Source organism: Dendrobates tinctorius, unplaced genomic scaffold (genome assembly GCF_039654945.1).
Source record: "Dendrobates tinctorius isolate UK_male_01 unplaced genomic scaffold, ASM3965494v1 ptg000044l, whole genome shotgun sequence".
Taxonomy (NCBI): domain Eukaryota; kingdom Metazoa; phylum Chordata; class Amphibia; order Anura; family Dendrobatidae; genus Dendrobates; species Dendrobates tinctorius.
In genome coordinates this window covers 7,281,681-7,296,685 of record NW_027361712.1, presented here as the reverse complement: position 1 = coordinate 7,296,685, position 15,005 = coordinate 7,281,681, and the positions used below count along the sequence as shown (strand labels likewise).

The 15,005-nt window shown below is 38.7% G+C and overlaps 1 protein-coding gene across 4 annotated transcripts in view; it reads left to right on the top strand.

Annotated features, from left to right (window-relative positions):
* SPIN1 (spindlin 1) overlaps window positions 1-2,401 on the top strand; it is a 67,747-nt gene extending 65,346 nt beyond the window's left edge. For all 4 annotated transcript variants that reach the window (XM_073575321.1, XM_073575318.1, XM_073575320.1 and 1 more), the window contains one exon: window positions 1,545-2,401. In XM_073575321.1, coding sequence (XP_073431422.1) covers window positions 1,545-1,744 — 200 coding nt within the window. In that variant the 3' untranslated portion in view covers window positions 1,745-2,401. The remainder of the gene's footprint in view (window positions 1-1,544) is intronic.
* Window positions 2,402-15,005: the final 12,604 nt, after the last annotated feature.

The following is a 15,005-nucleotide window of genomic DNA, read 5'->3' as shown; positions in this document are numbered from 1 at the left end:
TTATTAACCTCTTCCTCATCATCTCAGTCAGTCATTCTTTATCTAATGAAAGCCTCTTGAATTTTGTTCTGCTTAAGAATGTGATTTTGTGTCTTGAGTCAATCTAACAAAAATCGCTTGTGTTTTTTTTTTTTTCCTCCATATTTAGTAATATAATGTATTTTCTAGAGAAGGAAACGGATCTAAGGCTTAATAATTCTGTAGATCAGGGATGCACAACTTAAAGCTGGGTGGCTACAGGTCCCATCATGCCATTTTGTGCGGCCCCCAACCTTCTCGGTACAGTACTTTCAATGTCAGAGGGAAGAAGAGTATTTGCCCTATACAGCTGAAAATTCTGCACAACAGCGCGCACAATGACTCCATCTGTACCATTATAGTCAATGGCCTGTTGACACATACGCCCCAATCCCAGTTTGCGAGAGGTGTGACCCAAATTCTGATGGGGCCACTGAACGTAGGAGAAAACTCCGTGAAATGGCCCTAACCCACTGTTAATGTGCGTGGATGGCAAAGCACAAACTCTGTAACTAGACTTGAGTCCTAGTCTTTCTTGCTGCTGCTGTTTAGCACCCCAGAAGGGCATATAGGAGTTCAGCAGTAGCTCCCACTACTGTATATTGAGGGAAACATGAAATGCAGCCAACTACAACACCCATACACCATTAATAGAGAGTTATATGGGTGCTAATTGTGGGTAGACTATCCCCCATTCTACAGGTATGAGTCTTGCTAATGGAACCTGTGTCTTTTAGACATTTATGGCATTTACAGTTCTGGAAAAAATTAAGAGACCACTTTCAAATGTTCAGTTTGTCTGATTTTTCTCTGAATAAAATGTAAATTGTTCTTTTAGCCTACAATATTCTGACATGTCTCTGAATTTCCAAGCAATAAATTTTGTATTTTTTTTCTGACTAAGAAAAATGGTCATATTAAAAAAAAAAAAAAAAAAAAAGACAGACCTCAAATAATGCAAAGAAAACAAGTTTGTAATCCTTTAGCAACAACGATAATGTTTTAACTCAGGAAGAGTTCAGAAATCAATATTTTGTGGAATAACCATGATTTTTAATCACAGCTTTCATGCACCTTGGCATGCTTGCCACCAGTCTTTCACACAGCTTCTGGCACAAAAATTTAAGTAGTTATTTGATGGCTTGTGACAACCCATCATCCTCTTGATTACATTCCAGAGGTTTTCAATGGGGTTCAGATCTGGCGAATGGGCTGCCCATGACAGGGTTTTGATGTGGTGGTCTCTTAATTTTTGCCCGAGCTGTACTGTTGATATGCCTTAAACATTTCAAAAGGTAACACCCTTTTAAGTTTTATTAAGGCCTTTAGAGACCATTGACTAAGAGGCTGAACACCCCTGCTTCAATTGATAATAATGGGACGTTTAGATATGGCTTATCAGCTTAAATGACTTATAAGGTTTCAATGTACTTTCGGAAAGCAAAAATCTTGTTGCACTAATTTTGGTTTTTTTTTTTTTGTTTTTTTTCTGTTTTTTTTTCCTCTCCATTTATGCTTGCTATTAGATGATTCTCCTCCAGCTGAAAGAGAACCAGGCGAGGTTGTTGACAGTCTGGTGGGGAAACAAGTGGAATATGCCAAAGAAGATGGCTCAAAAAGGACTGGCATGGTTATCCATCAAGTTGAGGCCAAACCATCTGTTTACTTCATAAAGTTTGATGACGATTTCCATATTTATGTCTACGATTTGGTGAAGACATCCTAAGTGGGATTGTGGACACCCTTGCCAAACTTGTGGATCTAAATAAATGTAAAATTTGTAGAAAGACTCATTGCTTTCAGATATTCCAGCGAACCCACAATCCCTGGTGTTGCATCCAAAAGAAAGGGAAAAGTTATTTTGTCTGAACAACCTGCTTATCCGTCTCTTCTCTGACAAAGGAACAAACCACTCTCCATTATTGACGCGTTTGGATTTGGGCAAACTTAAGTTTTTGAATACAAATCTTTTAAAGCAGGAGGTATCACAGCGCAAAGATAAGGCCAGCCACGCAGAATGAGAAATATTGGGACAATTGTACTTCTTAAGCACCCATTCCTTACTCTACCGAGAACTGTTTGGTATGTCTAACTTCCGTAAAATAGGTGTCCATTATTTTAGCTTCCAGTGTCTTTGTTAAAGGCAGTAGGGGTAAGTGATACTTGTGCTGTGAGTTTCAGCAAAACATTGCACTGTGAAGTATTGACTTACGGTTCACACCAACATTTTGCCAAGCATTTGGCGCAATTCAGTTGAGTATCTGTGGGATGTTCATGGGCTGTAAGTTGGCCTGAAACGCCACATCAAATATGGCAACACTGGTGCAGCTGTGTATGAGAGAAAAATGTATTGATACAACAATAAAGACATAACATTTCCTAACTTTTGGCATTACCCTGGACATGTTGTCTTAGGTCGTTAGGCAATTCTGCACCTAGTTGAAGTGCGTTGAAAATATATTTCCAGTGTTACGTCTGTCTTGTGAGTGAGAAGTGTCACGGCTTCCCACTATTTTTTTCTTTCTTTAACTTTTATGTTTTTTTACCTCCACTTTATCTGTTTGGCTATAGATTTTTTTTTTTTTTTTTTGTTGTCACTTGCTGCTGTTTGACTTCCATTTCAAGTGCTATGATCATTGTGACCTCTTAATTTTTTTTTTTTTAATCCATAATCCTAAAAGGAAAAAAAACTTCTTTGAAATTAAAATAGGTGGCTCTTATGACATGACATTATTCCAGTTACCGCTGCGTGTTTTTTTTCCCACACTCCTAAAACAGAATTTCAATCTACAGCCTTAGACAAGCATGCGAGTTTCATGAAGTTAGTAGTAAAATAGAAAAAAACCTATAAATTTTGGCAGTACTTGATTTTTATTTTTTTATGCCAAGTTGTTACATGCAAATTACATCTTGAAATCATTTTTTTTTTTTTCTCTTATGAAGAAATGGCTAGAGAGTAATTGATTTTACACACTACTGTTTAGATTGTGTTCTGCTCTAATAGAAAGGGATTCTAAAATAGCAGGTTTATATGGGATAAAAACACTTCTGTTACTAATGCCTTTTTGACCTGATCTCTCCTTTCTGCTTTGTTTTGCACAGGTTTTTTTATATATCTATTTTTCTGTGTGATTATTTTTAGTCAATATAAGCTGTAGAGTTGATCATACACTCCCCAAATTTTTCTTTTGAGCAGCTAAAAGGCAATGCACAGTTTTGAGATTCTTGCGCTTGTGGCCATCTTATGACACCTTTTGTCAACCGATTGGTATACTTAAAGATTGGCAACCTAGTGTACAATGTGTTGCAGACACGGATTAATCCTGCATCCCGATGTATAAAATAAAAAAGATATGTGCAAATGATGTGTTTTTAGGCCGGTTCTCCCTGAAAAGGCTCCACAAAACAGCCACAAGAGATGGACTTTGGGCGCCACCTTATCGAAATGGTATTTCTGTGCACAGGTTGCGTCTTATGTCACTTCTTCTAACCACTTCAGGGTTTGAAAACTGTGAAGTGGTTTACAGGAACGTGCTCCTTTAGCGGAAGCTGATCTTCTCCACAATTTAAAGTGTAGAGAAGATGACAAAAAAACGTGAATCCGCTTCAGGAAATAAACCGCTAGCATTTTCCTGAAGCGGCTTCCCCCTAGAAAAATTTGGCGGCTCCAGTGTTTGGAGAAAGGTCTCCTGTGCACACGCACTTGGATACCGCCACAGTCCTCGATAAGACGCCCGTAATAAAGCTTTGAAGATTTACTTTCTGTATTCTGTGCGACTTGAGTGCCCCACATGCCTGGGCACCCCAGTTACTGGAGGTGAGTTGGCCATTTCTCATAGTAGAAGATATTGGAAGAGGTGTCCTTTGCGTGAAGTATATACAGAAAAACCGCATGTGTCCGCCAATGCAACGTCCTCTGTTTGAATTTTTTTTTTTTTTTCTATTCTAGATGAGAACGTAGTCAGGATTCTTATAAGAGGTTTTACTTTGCCCCCCTTTGCTGCTAAGTTTTCGCACTTGCCTCCTGAACTGTTACATAAAACCTTGGGGTGTTCTTTCTACTAAATTTGCCATGTCTCATATTTAGCCTTTTGGGAAATGCCTTGTAGTAGTTTTTTTTTTTTCTTTTTAAATTCCTCAATGTCAGTTGTCCATTGCCTTTTCAGAACTTTCGTGTTCTTTTGGGCAAGCAAAGGCAGGAGGGGTATTCAATGAACAGATTATCCAATTAGTCTTTTCGTGTTACACACTAAAAAGGTCTTGAATTTTTTTTTTTTTTTTTTTTTGTGCATTCAGCAAACTACATAGATTTGCAACCGTGTTTTTCTATCCTGCAGATCTCTAAAGTGACTTATTGACTCTGGAGAGTCCTGCATGTAAATCTCAAAGCAGAGCCCGGCTCCGTGAGCCCACCTCTATAGTTTGTAACTAGTATTGAGCGAGCGTGCTCGGACATATCGTTATCAGAGTATCGTGGGGGGCTCGAGTAATAAGTTCTAGTCCCCGCGGCTGCATGACTCGCGGCTCTTAGACGGCGATTTCCTGACAGGCAGTGTGTTGTGGCTGTCAAGTCGCGAATCAAGCGGCCGCGGAGACCAGAACATAATACTCGAGCCCCCACGATACTCTAATAACACCCGAGCACGCCCGCTCATCACTATTTGTAACACATTGTAAATGTGCGTGTGTATGTTGTCACATTGGGCCTTTTTTTTTTTTTTTTTTTTTTTTCCTTTCTTTAGGATGCTATATGACTTTTGTCCTTTTTGATTACATGTATACTGAGTTTTATATACATTTTTCTGTATCCCCCTCCCTTCTGTTTCTGTTTTATATTGGATCTCACCTGTTTTAAGTCAGGTAGATGTACATTAAAGAACTTCCACCAAGCCTCTCTTTTTCAGGTTTTTGTTAGGGCTCACGTTTTTAGATGTGCATGCAGTGCTTGCATTTAATGTTAATAAACATCTCAATACCTGGATACGAGTGGTTTGTCCAGATATTTCACAGGACTGAACTAACAGCTGTGCTTTGTTTGTAATCCTATTTTCAGCCTTTTTTTTTCTGATGTATAATTGTATTTTGTGTGCGTGATGTCAGGCTGCCATGTAATATTACATAAAAATATATATACAAGAATATAGTTGACCAGACCATTCTTTTTTTTTTTTTTTTTGCATACGTACTGTTACAGAATAAAGGTGCATGTTGTGAAGTTTTTTTATATATAATTTTTTTTTTTTTTTTTTTTTTTTTTTAAATCACCCCCCTCCTATATTTTCGGTCTTTTTAGTTTACCAGGTTGTTTTGCTTTTCAGTAAATGTAGATGTACGATCCACAGAACACACGTCATCAAATTCTTGTAAATGGTGTCAATCGCTAATGGACTGTGACAGATTAATTACATTTATATTGAAAGTTTTAATTCATTACTTCTGTATCAAAATTCTAAATCCATTTTCAAGCGCCTGGTCTCCTGTAAGTTTTTCTACTGTCAAAAGCGCAGTTTACCAATCGAACCAATGCCATCACATAGTGATGAGATCTCTAACCATGAAATTCCATCCAGTGTCCCCCGTAGAGCATGAAGCTCCTAGCTCTGATACTCTAGACCTGGAATAGATATCTGCCCTCTACCAAAATGTTCCCTTTTAGCCATACAAAGTGATTTTCTAAACAGAAGCTTTTTGCAATGCTTTCTATGCTGTACAATTTTTGGATGTTACCCATACCAATAAAGCATTTTGTTTTCTGCAACATATTTTATTGAAAACCTTAGGCATCATTCACACATCAGTATTTAAGTCAGTGTTTTGCTTCAGTATTTGTAAGAAAAAACCAGGAGTGGCTACAAAATGCAGAAAAAGTGAAAATCTTTCCACTGTACTTTGTACATTCCATTCTAGGTTTTGGCTTACAACTACTGATGCTAAATACTAACCTTAGTACTGCCAGGTAAGGGTATATGCATCCAGTTTGTATTTTTTTTTTTTTTAATTTTTAGGCAGTCAAACTATGGATTTTCTAATGGAAACCCTTTAGTAAACACTTCTATGGGGAGATTTTTAGTTTCTTGAAGTGGTTTTGAAGAGACTTACAAGTGGTTTTTTGTTTTTTTTTTCTTTTTAATTTATTTGCATCCTTTTGATTGTATAGTGCCTAGATTAGCGTATGTTCCATCGGTCAAATAGTGACATTCACTACTTTTCTCTTTTTTTTATATCCTGAAGTGAATCCTCTTAAAAACAAATTGTGTGCACATACCCAAAATAATGCCTTTTAATGTGTATGGCTAGTTTTATTTTTAACACCAATATCAAGGCAAGAAATATTTCTCGTTATGACCATTAATATTCTGAAAAATTAAAATAACATAACTTGGTGGCTGGCCCCTGCATTTTTACTCATTGCCTCCCATTTTCATTTAAAGTGAACCCGTCACCGGTTTGGCTGATGGGAGCTATGGCTGCCACCTTCCAGGACTGATGTGTACAACATTCTATAATGTTTTATATCTGCCCCAAACCAGACCTGTAAGAGAAGAAAAATTAACTTTTTATACTTTCCTGCTGGGCTGTCCATCCTCCTTGCTTCGCGTGAATGAATCGTCCTTACATCGTCTACTGTCTCCTCGGCAAGGCGCTCCTGCACAGGTGTACGTCTCTGCCCTTTTATCAAATACCAGTTCAACATCTTGTAGCGTACCCATATATTTAACGACTCAACGTAATCTGCAAACAAGGAGGACTAGTCTATATGACTAATCAAATTTTAGTTTATATTCAAAATGAATACAAAGTAAAATTTTGTTAGCAATATAGACTCCAGTACTTGCTTGCGTACTTCACTGCCCTGAGGGCAGAGTAAAGTCCTGCAGTGCTCCTGCGCCTGAGCTCTTTGACCGTTCCCGGTGCCTGGGCACTGCAGCGCTTTGCCCTCAAGAGGGCAGAGAATTACGCCTGTGTAGGAGCGCGATGCTGGGGAGACTGTGGATGATGCATGGCCGCATTAGCCACACGAAACTAGGAAAAGGACGGCAATCGTAAAACGGGAGGCGCCAGACCAAGACCTGCGACACCCCTCGGACTGGACCGCCCTGCAGGTGGGTATAATAACTTTTTTCTTTTCTTACTGGTCGAGTTGGGGGCTTTTACAGCATTCTAAAATGCTGTATGCATCCGCTCTGAAAAGTGGTAGCCCTATCTCATATCGGCCAAAACTGGTGACAGGTTCCCTTTAAATAGGTGGTGGATCTGCAGTACCCAGTTACAGCTGCTATGTAAATGACAGAGCTGGGTTTCGTCATTATCGGAGAGCTTCCAAACAGTTGGACGGTGGGGATGCCATGTGTCACAAAAAAGCCCCTGTTAAAAAAAAATAAATAAATAAAAAAAAAATTAATTGCTTAAATCTATAATAGTCTGTTTTAAAATGTTACTTTTTTCACCTGTGACACTTTTTCTTCTACAATATGGTAGGTTATTAGGATTGTGAAATTGAGATAAAAATTTGGTCAGCAGTTAGCTAGTAAAAGGGCATCTAGAACTTTACTCACTATTCAGAATATTCATTTTCTTCCTGATGGTGCAGAGTTTATTAAAAAAAATTGTAGGTTTGCAGTGTGAAACTGTTGTACATTGTGGTCTATTTTTCCTTTACCAATATGGTAGTTTTAGATTGCTGGCAGTAGTATTGATTAGCTTTTGTTCAGAATGTATCTAAGCTTTTTTTATTCTGCTAATTTGATATCGCCCATATATCTGCTGCAGTAATAAACACATTGAATAATAAAATACACAGTACAGTGGGAAAAATGTGCAAGCAGAAATGCTTTACAAAAATAGTATTAGGTTTTTCATCAATTAAAATAAGGTGTGAACGAAAGAGAAATCAATATTTGATAACACTTTGCCTTAAAAACCGTATCAAACCACCATTTCTTCCAGGTGCACTAGCACACAGTTTTTGAAGGAACTTCAGGGAGGTTGTTCCAAACATCTTGGAGAACTACTAACCCAGGTCTTTTGTGCGTTCAGGATTGCACAAATCCTTATTTCTCTTGCATTTAATCCCAGACAGACTTCGTTGTTGGGATCTTGACTATGTGGACTTGTTCTTTTTATCATTGAAGAAGATTCTTAAAGGGAACCTGTCAGCAGGATTGTGCTCAGTAACCTACACACAGTGTCAGGTTGGTGCAGTTATACTGATTTAAAATTATACCTGAGTTGATGAAATCCATCTTGCGGTTACTTAAGTTTTCAGTTAGTGAAATTCTTGTGCTTTGGGGGAGTCTATGTGGTGCTCTGCTTATGTATTTATACTGAAGGCTTATGACAGGACACTGATGTACGTTATATTGTTTTATTTAGTCTTATACATTGTTTTTTAACCTCAGATCACCGATGGATGCCACTGCGGCGCCAGCGGTACCATTTTGCTAGATGAAGAAAAAAATGTCCCTACCAAGATGGCACCTGCGCAGTAGCATCTGTCTGTGATCCGATAGCTGCTACTGCGCAGGCACCCCCCGGTGCCATTTTGTTTTGTTTTTTTCCCATCAATGTGTATGACTAAAATAAAACCATATAATGCACATTATACATGTGATCATGCTGCAGCGCTGGCGCCTGCCTACTGAAGGTGATTTTTTTTTTTTAATTTTATTATTTTACCAATACGTGTAATATGCATGTAAAATAGGCAGCAGGTCACTGAGAGATCAAGAGAACTAAACAGCGCACCACATAAAGACATGCACACACACGCCGCCCCCGAAGCACGAGAATCTCATTAATGGAAAACTACAAAATTAAGATTAAACAACCACAAGATGGATTTCATCACCCAAGATATCATAACGGCTCCAACCTGACCCTGTCTGTAGGTTACTGAGCACAATCCTGCTGATGGGTTCCCTTTAATGACTGCCTGTATGTTTGTGGTGATTGTTTTTTTGCAGAATAAGTTTGAAGCCAAATTAAACATCTCCCTTATGGCATTGCATGATGAAGTATCTACCCTTATTTCTCAGCAATGAGGACATCATTAATCATGACCAAATTACCAACTTTCTTTGCTGAAATGCAGCCCCAAACTTTCACTGAGCCTCCACTATGCGTCACTTCTGCCTGCAGATACTCCTCATTGTACAGCTTTGGCAAAAAAAAAAACCTGCCTTCTGTTACAGCTAAGGCTGTGTTCACGCACAGCGGTTTTTTAGCGGTTTTTACTAGAAAACCGCTAAAAATAAGCTTCCCAGTCATTTCTATGCATTTTGCACTTTTTGTGCACATTGATGCGTTTTTTACCGTGAAAAAACTGCATCGCGGTAAAAACCGCAGCATGCTAGTTAATTTTGCAGATTTTTCCGCAGTGTTGGCTGATTCCATGCGGTTCGAAACCGCTGCGGGAAAAAACGCATCAAAACCGCACAAAAACCACCGCGGAAAAACAGGTGTGGTTTCTGGGAAGGGATTCAGGTTTTTGAGCAGAAATTTTCTGCAACGTGTGCACTTAGCCTAAATGTTTCACATATTGACTCGTCAGTCCACAGCACCCGCTACCAATTTTCTGAACCCTGGTTCCTGTGTTTTCGTGCATAGTTGATTGGCCTTGTTTCCATGTCAAAGGTGGGTTTTTGGGTTTTTTTTGACAAAAATCATGCAATGCCATCAGGTGAGGCATCTGACTCCAAACTTATTCTGCGGCAAAACAACCTGAAACATACAGCCAAAGTAATGAAGAACCATCTTAAGCGTAAAGAACAAGAATTCTTGATAGTAATTAATATGGAAATGAATAATAATCTGAGAACCCTGATCTCAACATAGTTTGTCTGGGATTACCTGAAGAAGCAAAAGGATATGCCCAAGCCTGCAGAGCTGTGATTAGTTCTCCAAGATGTTTGGAACAACCTCCCTGATAGGTTTTTTAAACTGGAAACAGGTACATTATAGAGTTGCTGTTTTGAAGGCAAAGGGTGGGCACACCAAATCTTGACTTGATTTTAGGTTTCTCTTTTTTTTCTCCACTTTTCATTTTGTCCAATGATAAAAAAAAATAATGCACTATACATGCATAAATACATGAGTAACCCCAGTCTTTATCCCTTTATATAAAAAAAAAAAAAAAAAAAAGTTCTGCAACAAGTTGGAGATGAAGCTGCTTGAAGAAATAAGTAGCTTTAACTTGTAGTATATGGAAGGTTGAGTGCAATTATGTTTAAAACTATTACTCTAAACTAATATTTCCCAATCCCCAGTCTTCCCGGCTGCCCCACAGGTCATGTTTTCAGGATTTCCATAGTATTGCCTATGAGAATTCCTGATGCCTTGATACTTTCTACACGTGTGCAATACTAAGGAAACCCTGAAAACATGACCTGTGGGGCACCCTAAGGACTGGAGTTTAGGAAACACTGATATAAACACTTATGAAAGATGCAGTTTCCATTAAAGTATTTTAATACTTTAAAAAACATGAAATGCATGCATTTCTTGGCTAAACATTTTGCAATGGGGTTTCATTAAAATTTTTGGACCATTTTGAGCAATTTGAGTTTCTTGGAATCCTATTCCTCCAAATACGCTTATTTTGTGTTACCAATTAAGTAATCACCTAGGTCTTATAAGAAACTTACAGATTCTTAATTTTCTATGCAAAAAATGTTAAGGCATGAAAATGTACTCGTAATCTGTATTCTATTCAATTTAATTGGTTAATGCTCCAATCTGTGTATGGGATAGATGGCTGCCAACCACAGATGCAACGCTGAGCATATTGGCCAGCCACTCTGCTATAAGGTCTAATTACTTGTCTGCTGGGATAGTCCTTTGCACGTGACAGGGGTTGGACGGAAACTTTGTGTTTCTGAGAGCTATACAGCTACATTGACTTGCAAAAGTATTCACCCTCCTTGGCATTTTTTGTTTTGTTTGCTACTTCACAACTTGAATTTCACTTTTTTTGTGAGGGCTTGCATCAGTTGATGTAAAGAACATGCCTACAACTGTTTAACATTTGATTTTTATTGTGAAGAAAAAACAATGAGATAAAATAACTGTGAACTTCAGTGTGCATAACTTCGCCCCTCCTAAAGTCATTACTTTGTAGAGCCTCCTTTTGCAGCAATTACAGCTGCAAGTCACTTTGAATAAGTCTGAGCTTTCCACATCTTGCCAGTGGGATTTGTGCCCCTTCCTCAAGGCAAAACTGCTCCAGCGCCTTCACGTTGCATGGTTTCCTCTGGTGAACAGCAATTTTCTTGTCTGACCACAGATTCTCATTTGGATTAAGGTCACATTTACACACTTCCTCTTAAACCACTCGAGTGTTGCTTTAGCAGTATGCTTTGGGTCATTGTCTTGTTGGAAGGTGAACCTTCTTTCCAGTCTCAAATCACTGACAGACTGACACAGGTTTTTCCTCAAGGTCATCATGATGCTACCACGACTGTTTCACTGTGGGAATGGTGATCTTGGGATGATGAGCTGTGTTGGTTTGACACCAGACATGACACATACCTTGGTGGCCAAAAAGTTCAATTTTTGGTGTCATCTGACCACTCACTGCACCTTCCTCCATACATTTGCTGAGTCTTGCACATGTCTTTAGGCAAACTCAAAACAAGCCTTACAATTTTTGTGTAAGGAAAGTCTTTTTTTCTACCCACTCTGGTTTTTTTCCCAAGTTATATTTTTTATAACCCAACCCTGGCGTGTACTTTTCCACAAATTTGTGCCTGACTTGTTTGGAGAGCTCCTTGGTCCTCATGGCGTTTGGTTAGTGGCGCCTCTTGCTTAATAATGATGCAGACTCTGTGGTCTTTCAGAAAAGGGTGTGTATAAACTGACACAACATATGACACTTAGATTGCACACAGGTGTGGATGTCCTTTCACTAAGGATGTGACTATTGAAGGTAAGGGGGTGAAAACTTTTGCGAGCTACTGTTTGCAGAATGAGTTAAGACATATCAGACACTGAACTTGTCTGCCAGCAGATTTTTTTGCCTTTTTTCCAAACTTTCTTCTCAGGTGACTTGTTTTGTTTTAAGTTAATTTGCATCCTATCTATTGTGATACGTGTAGGCTGCAGTTACCAAAAGACCTGACCTGTTTGCAAAAATTTACTTTTATCTTAAAATGTATACACTGTAGAAAAAATGAGCATACATATTAGTCCATAGACAACCTCAACAGCAAAGGTTACACTCCGTATCAAGATTTACGTTTCAGAACCCAAGGAAGAGGGAACAAGGAATGTATACAATAATAAGCAAAATTTTATTTAGACATACAAAAATAGATAAAATGGATGCCTCATGTCAGACTAAAAGACACAAGAAAAAAAACCCTTGAAAACCTATTATGGATTAAATATAAAGTTACATTAAACTAAGTGGTTGCATAAATCACATGCACATAAGCTAAATGAAATCTCTAACAATGACAACACCAAAGATGGTGATACTGGGCAAAGTGTCTTTTATTGTATTCAAAGGTGCATGTGACTTTAAGATTGGAAGGAGGCTGAAATTATGTTAGCGAGGGTATGAAAAACTCCCTGTAAACAAATAAGACTGATAACATAGTCAAAGTGCCTCCTTGCATATGGAAAAACAATGTTGCTAATCTTTAAATCCACAGCCAATAAAGTGACCTAGAACAATTTCACAGATCATGCTATCACATATGCCATGCTGTCAATAGAGATATGGTGTAGTTTGAAGCCACAATAAATTGCATACTATATTGATTTTTACCTGGGTTGTGAGTGAAGGATTGCTGCCTCTCCCACCCCAACGCGCGTTTCAGCAATTCTTCCACGCCCCCAGAATTGGCAAAATGCACATTGGGGTGGAAGATGCAGCAATCCTTTGCCTTTACTCTGCTCACAACCCAGGTAAAATCAATAAAGTATGCACTTTATTCAATGTAGTTTCAAATTACACCATATCTGACAGCATGGTATATGTGATGGCATGCTGTAGAAGAGCAGAGGGCTAGCACTCGACTCTTGTGGATATGATGGTGCTAGTGAACGGAGCCAGTGGTCCCATAAATAGTAAATATATAATCACTGCACTCATAGAGGTTTGCTTCAAGTGAATCGTTTATAACAGGTGATAGGTGAACTGACAGGCAAAAATTAACGTTTCGGCCAGTTAATGGCCTTGATCACAATGTCGCTGAAAATAAGTGAAAGAAAACAATAAATCATGCAGAAAAGACAGAAAATGTATACATTTACATATATAACAAAAACATGTCATGGCAAAAAACAAAATACAAGTATGGGAGCATAACTATAGGTTACCAATGAAGGTACAGTTACTTTACCATACATACTTTAATTTTTGTACATATTTTAATTATTATACAAAGCATAGAGACAGCAATGGCAAAAGGCCTGGTAAAATTGGCAAGGTCTTGTGGATGCATATCATGAATCTGAGGTTTGTAAGAACTCAATAGGACATACCCTTTGGAAAATATCTCTCTAGTTTACAATACAAGCGATCAATGGAGACGGTTGATGTAGAAATGGACAGAAAATTCCTGTTGAAATTGATAGGGAACAGTGAGAGCGTTTTGGGCAAGCATAAATCAAACACTGAAGGGTCGCAGGTTGGATGGTAGGAATAGCTTTGTTATAAGCAGTAGAGAGTAACAAGTCTCCAGGAGAGATGGTTAAAAGGAGAGAATATCAGGGAGGGGGAGGAAAAAAAGAATAAAAACATGGAAAAAATATATTTACCACAATAGGGGGAATGGTGTATAGGGGTCAAAAGGCCTTTTGCCATTGCTGTCTCTGTGCTTTGTATAATAATTAAAATGTACAAAAATTAAGTATGGTAAAGTAACTGTACCTTCATTGGTAACCTATAGTCATGCTCCCATACTCGTATTTTGTGTTTTGCCATGACATGTTTTCGTTATATATGTATATATTTTCTGTCTTTTCTGCATGATTTATTGTTTTCTTTCACTTATTTTCAGCGGCATTGAGATTAAGGCCATTAACTGGCAGAATTTTTGCCTGTCAGTCCACCTATCACCTTTAATAAACGATTCACTTGAAGCAAACCTCTTCAGCCTCTGAGTGCAGTGATTATATATTCTACTATATGATGGCATGATCTGTGAAATTATTGTAGGTCACTTTACTGGTTGTTGATTTAAAGATTAGCAACATTATCCATATGCACGAAGGCACTTGACTATTTTGCTAGTCTTATTTGTTTACAGGGATAGAATATATATATATATATATATATATATATATATATATATATATATATATATATATATTATAAAATATACCCTCACTTTAGCGCAATTTCAGCCTCCTTCCAATCGTCTTAAAGTCACATGCACTTTTGACTAAATATAATAGTGATACTGGGAAAAGTGCCTTCTGTCTTTGGTGTTGTCAGTGTTAGAGATTTATTTCATTCAGCATAGGCCTGTTTCACACCAGTTTTTCCAATCAGTCAAGATCCGCCAATTTTTTTAAACGGCAAAAAAGGGGCGGATCCGTTTTTTACACCCATAGACTTACATTATTGGCGGATCCTGACTGACGGTCGTCCGTCACACCCGTTATTGTACGGATCCTCCAAGATTTTAGCGGCTCCCGGGCGGATGAGACTGACTCTGCAACTTTTTTTTGCAGTGACGGTCCGCTATTTTCACTCCGGGAAGCATTTTAACCCTTAACTACCGCCCGCCCGAGAGCCGCTAAAATCTCTTGCGATAATCGTGATCGTGCGAGTTGGGCGGAATCGCGCTCCAACTCCCGCGATGATCGGGCGGGATCGCGCTCCAACTCCCGCGATGATCGGGCGGGATCGCGCTCCAACTCCCGCGATGATCGGGCGGGAACGCGCTCCAACTCCCGCGATGATCGGGCGGGATCGCGCTCCAACTCCCGCGATGATCGGGCGGGAACGCGCTCCAACTCCCGCGATGATCGGGCGGGAA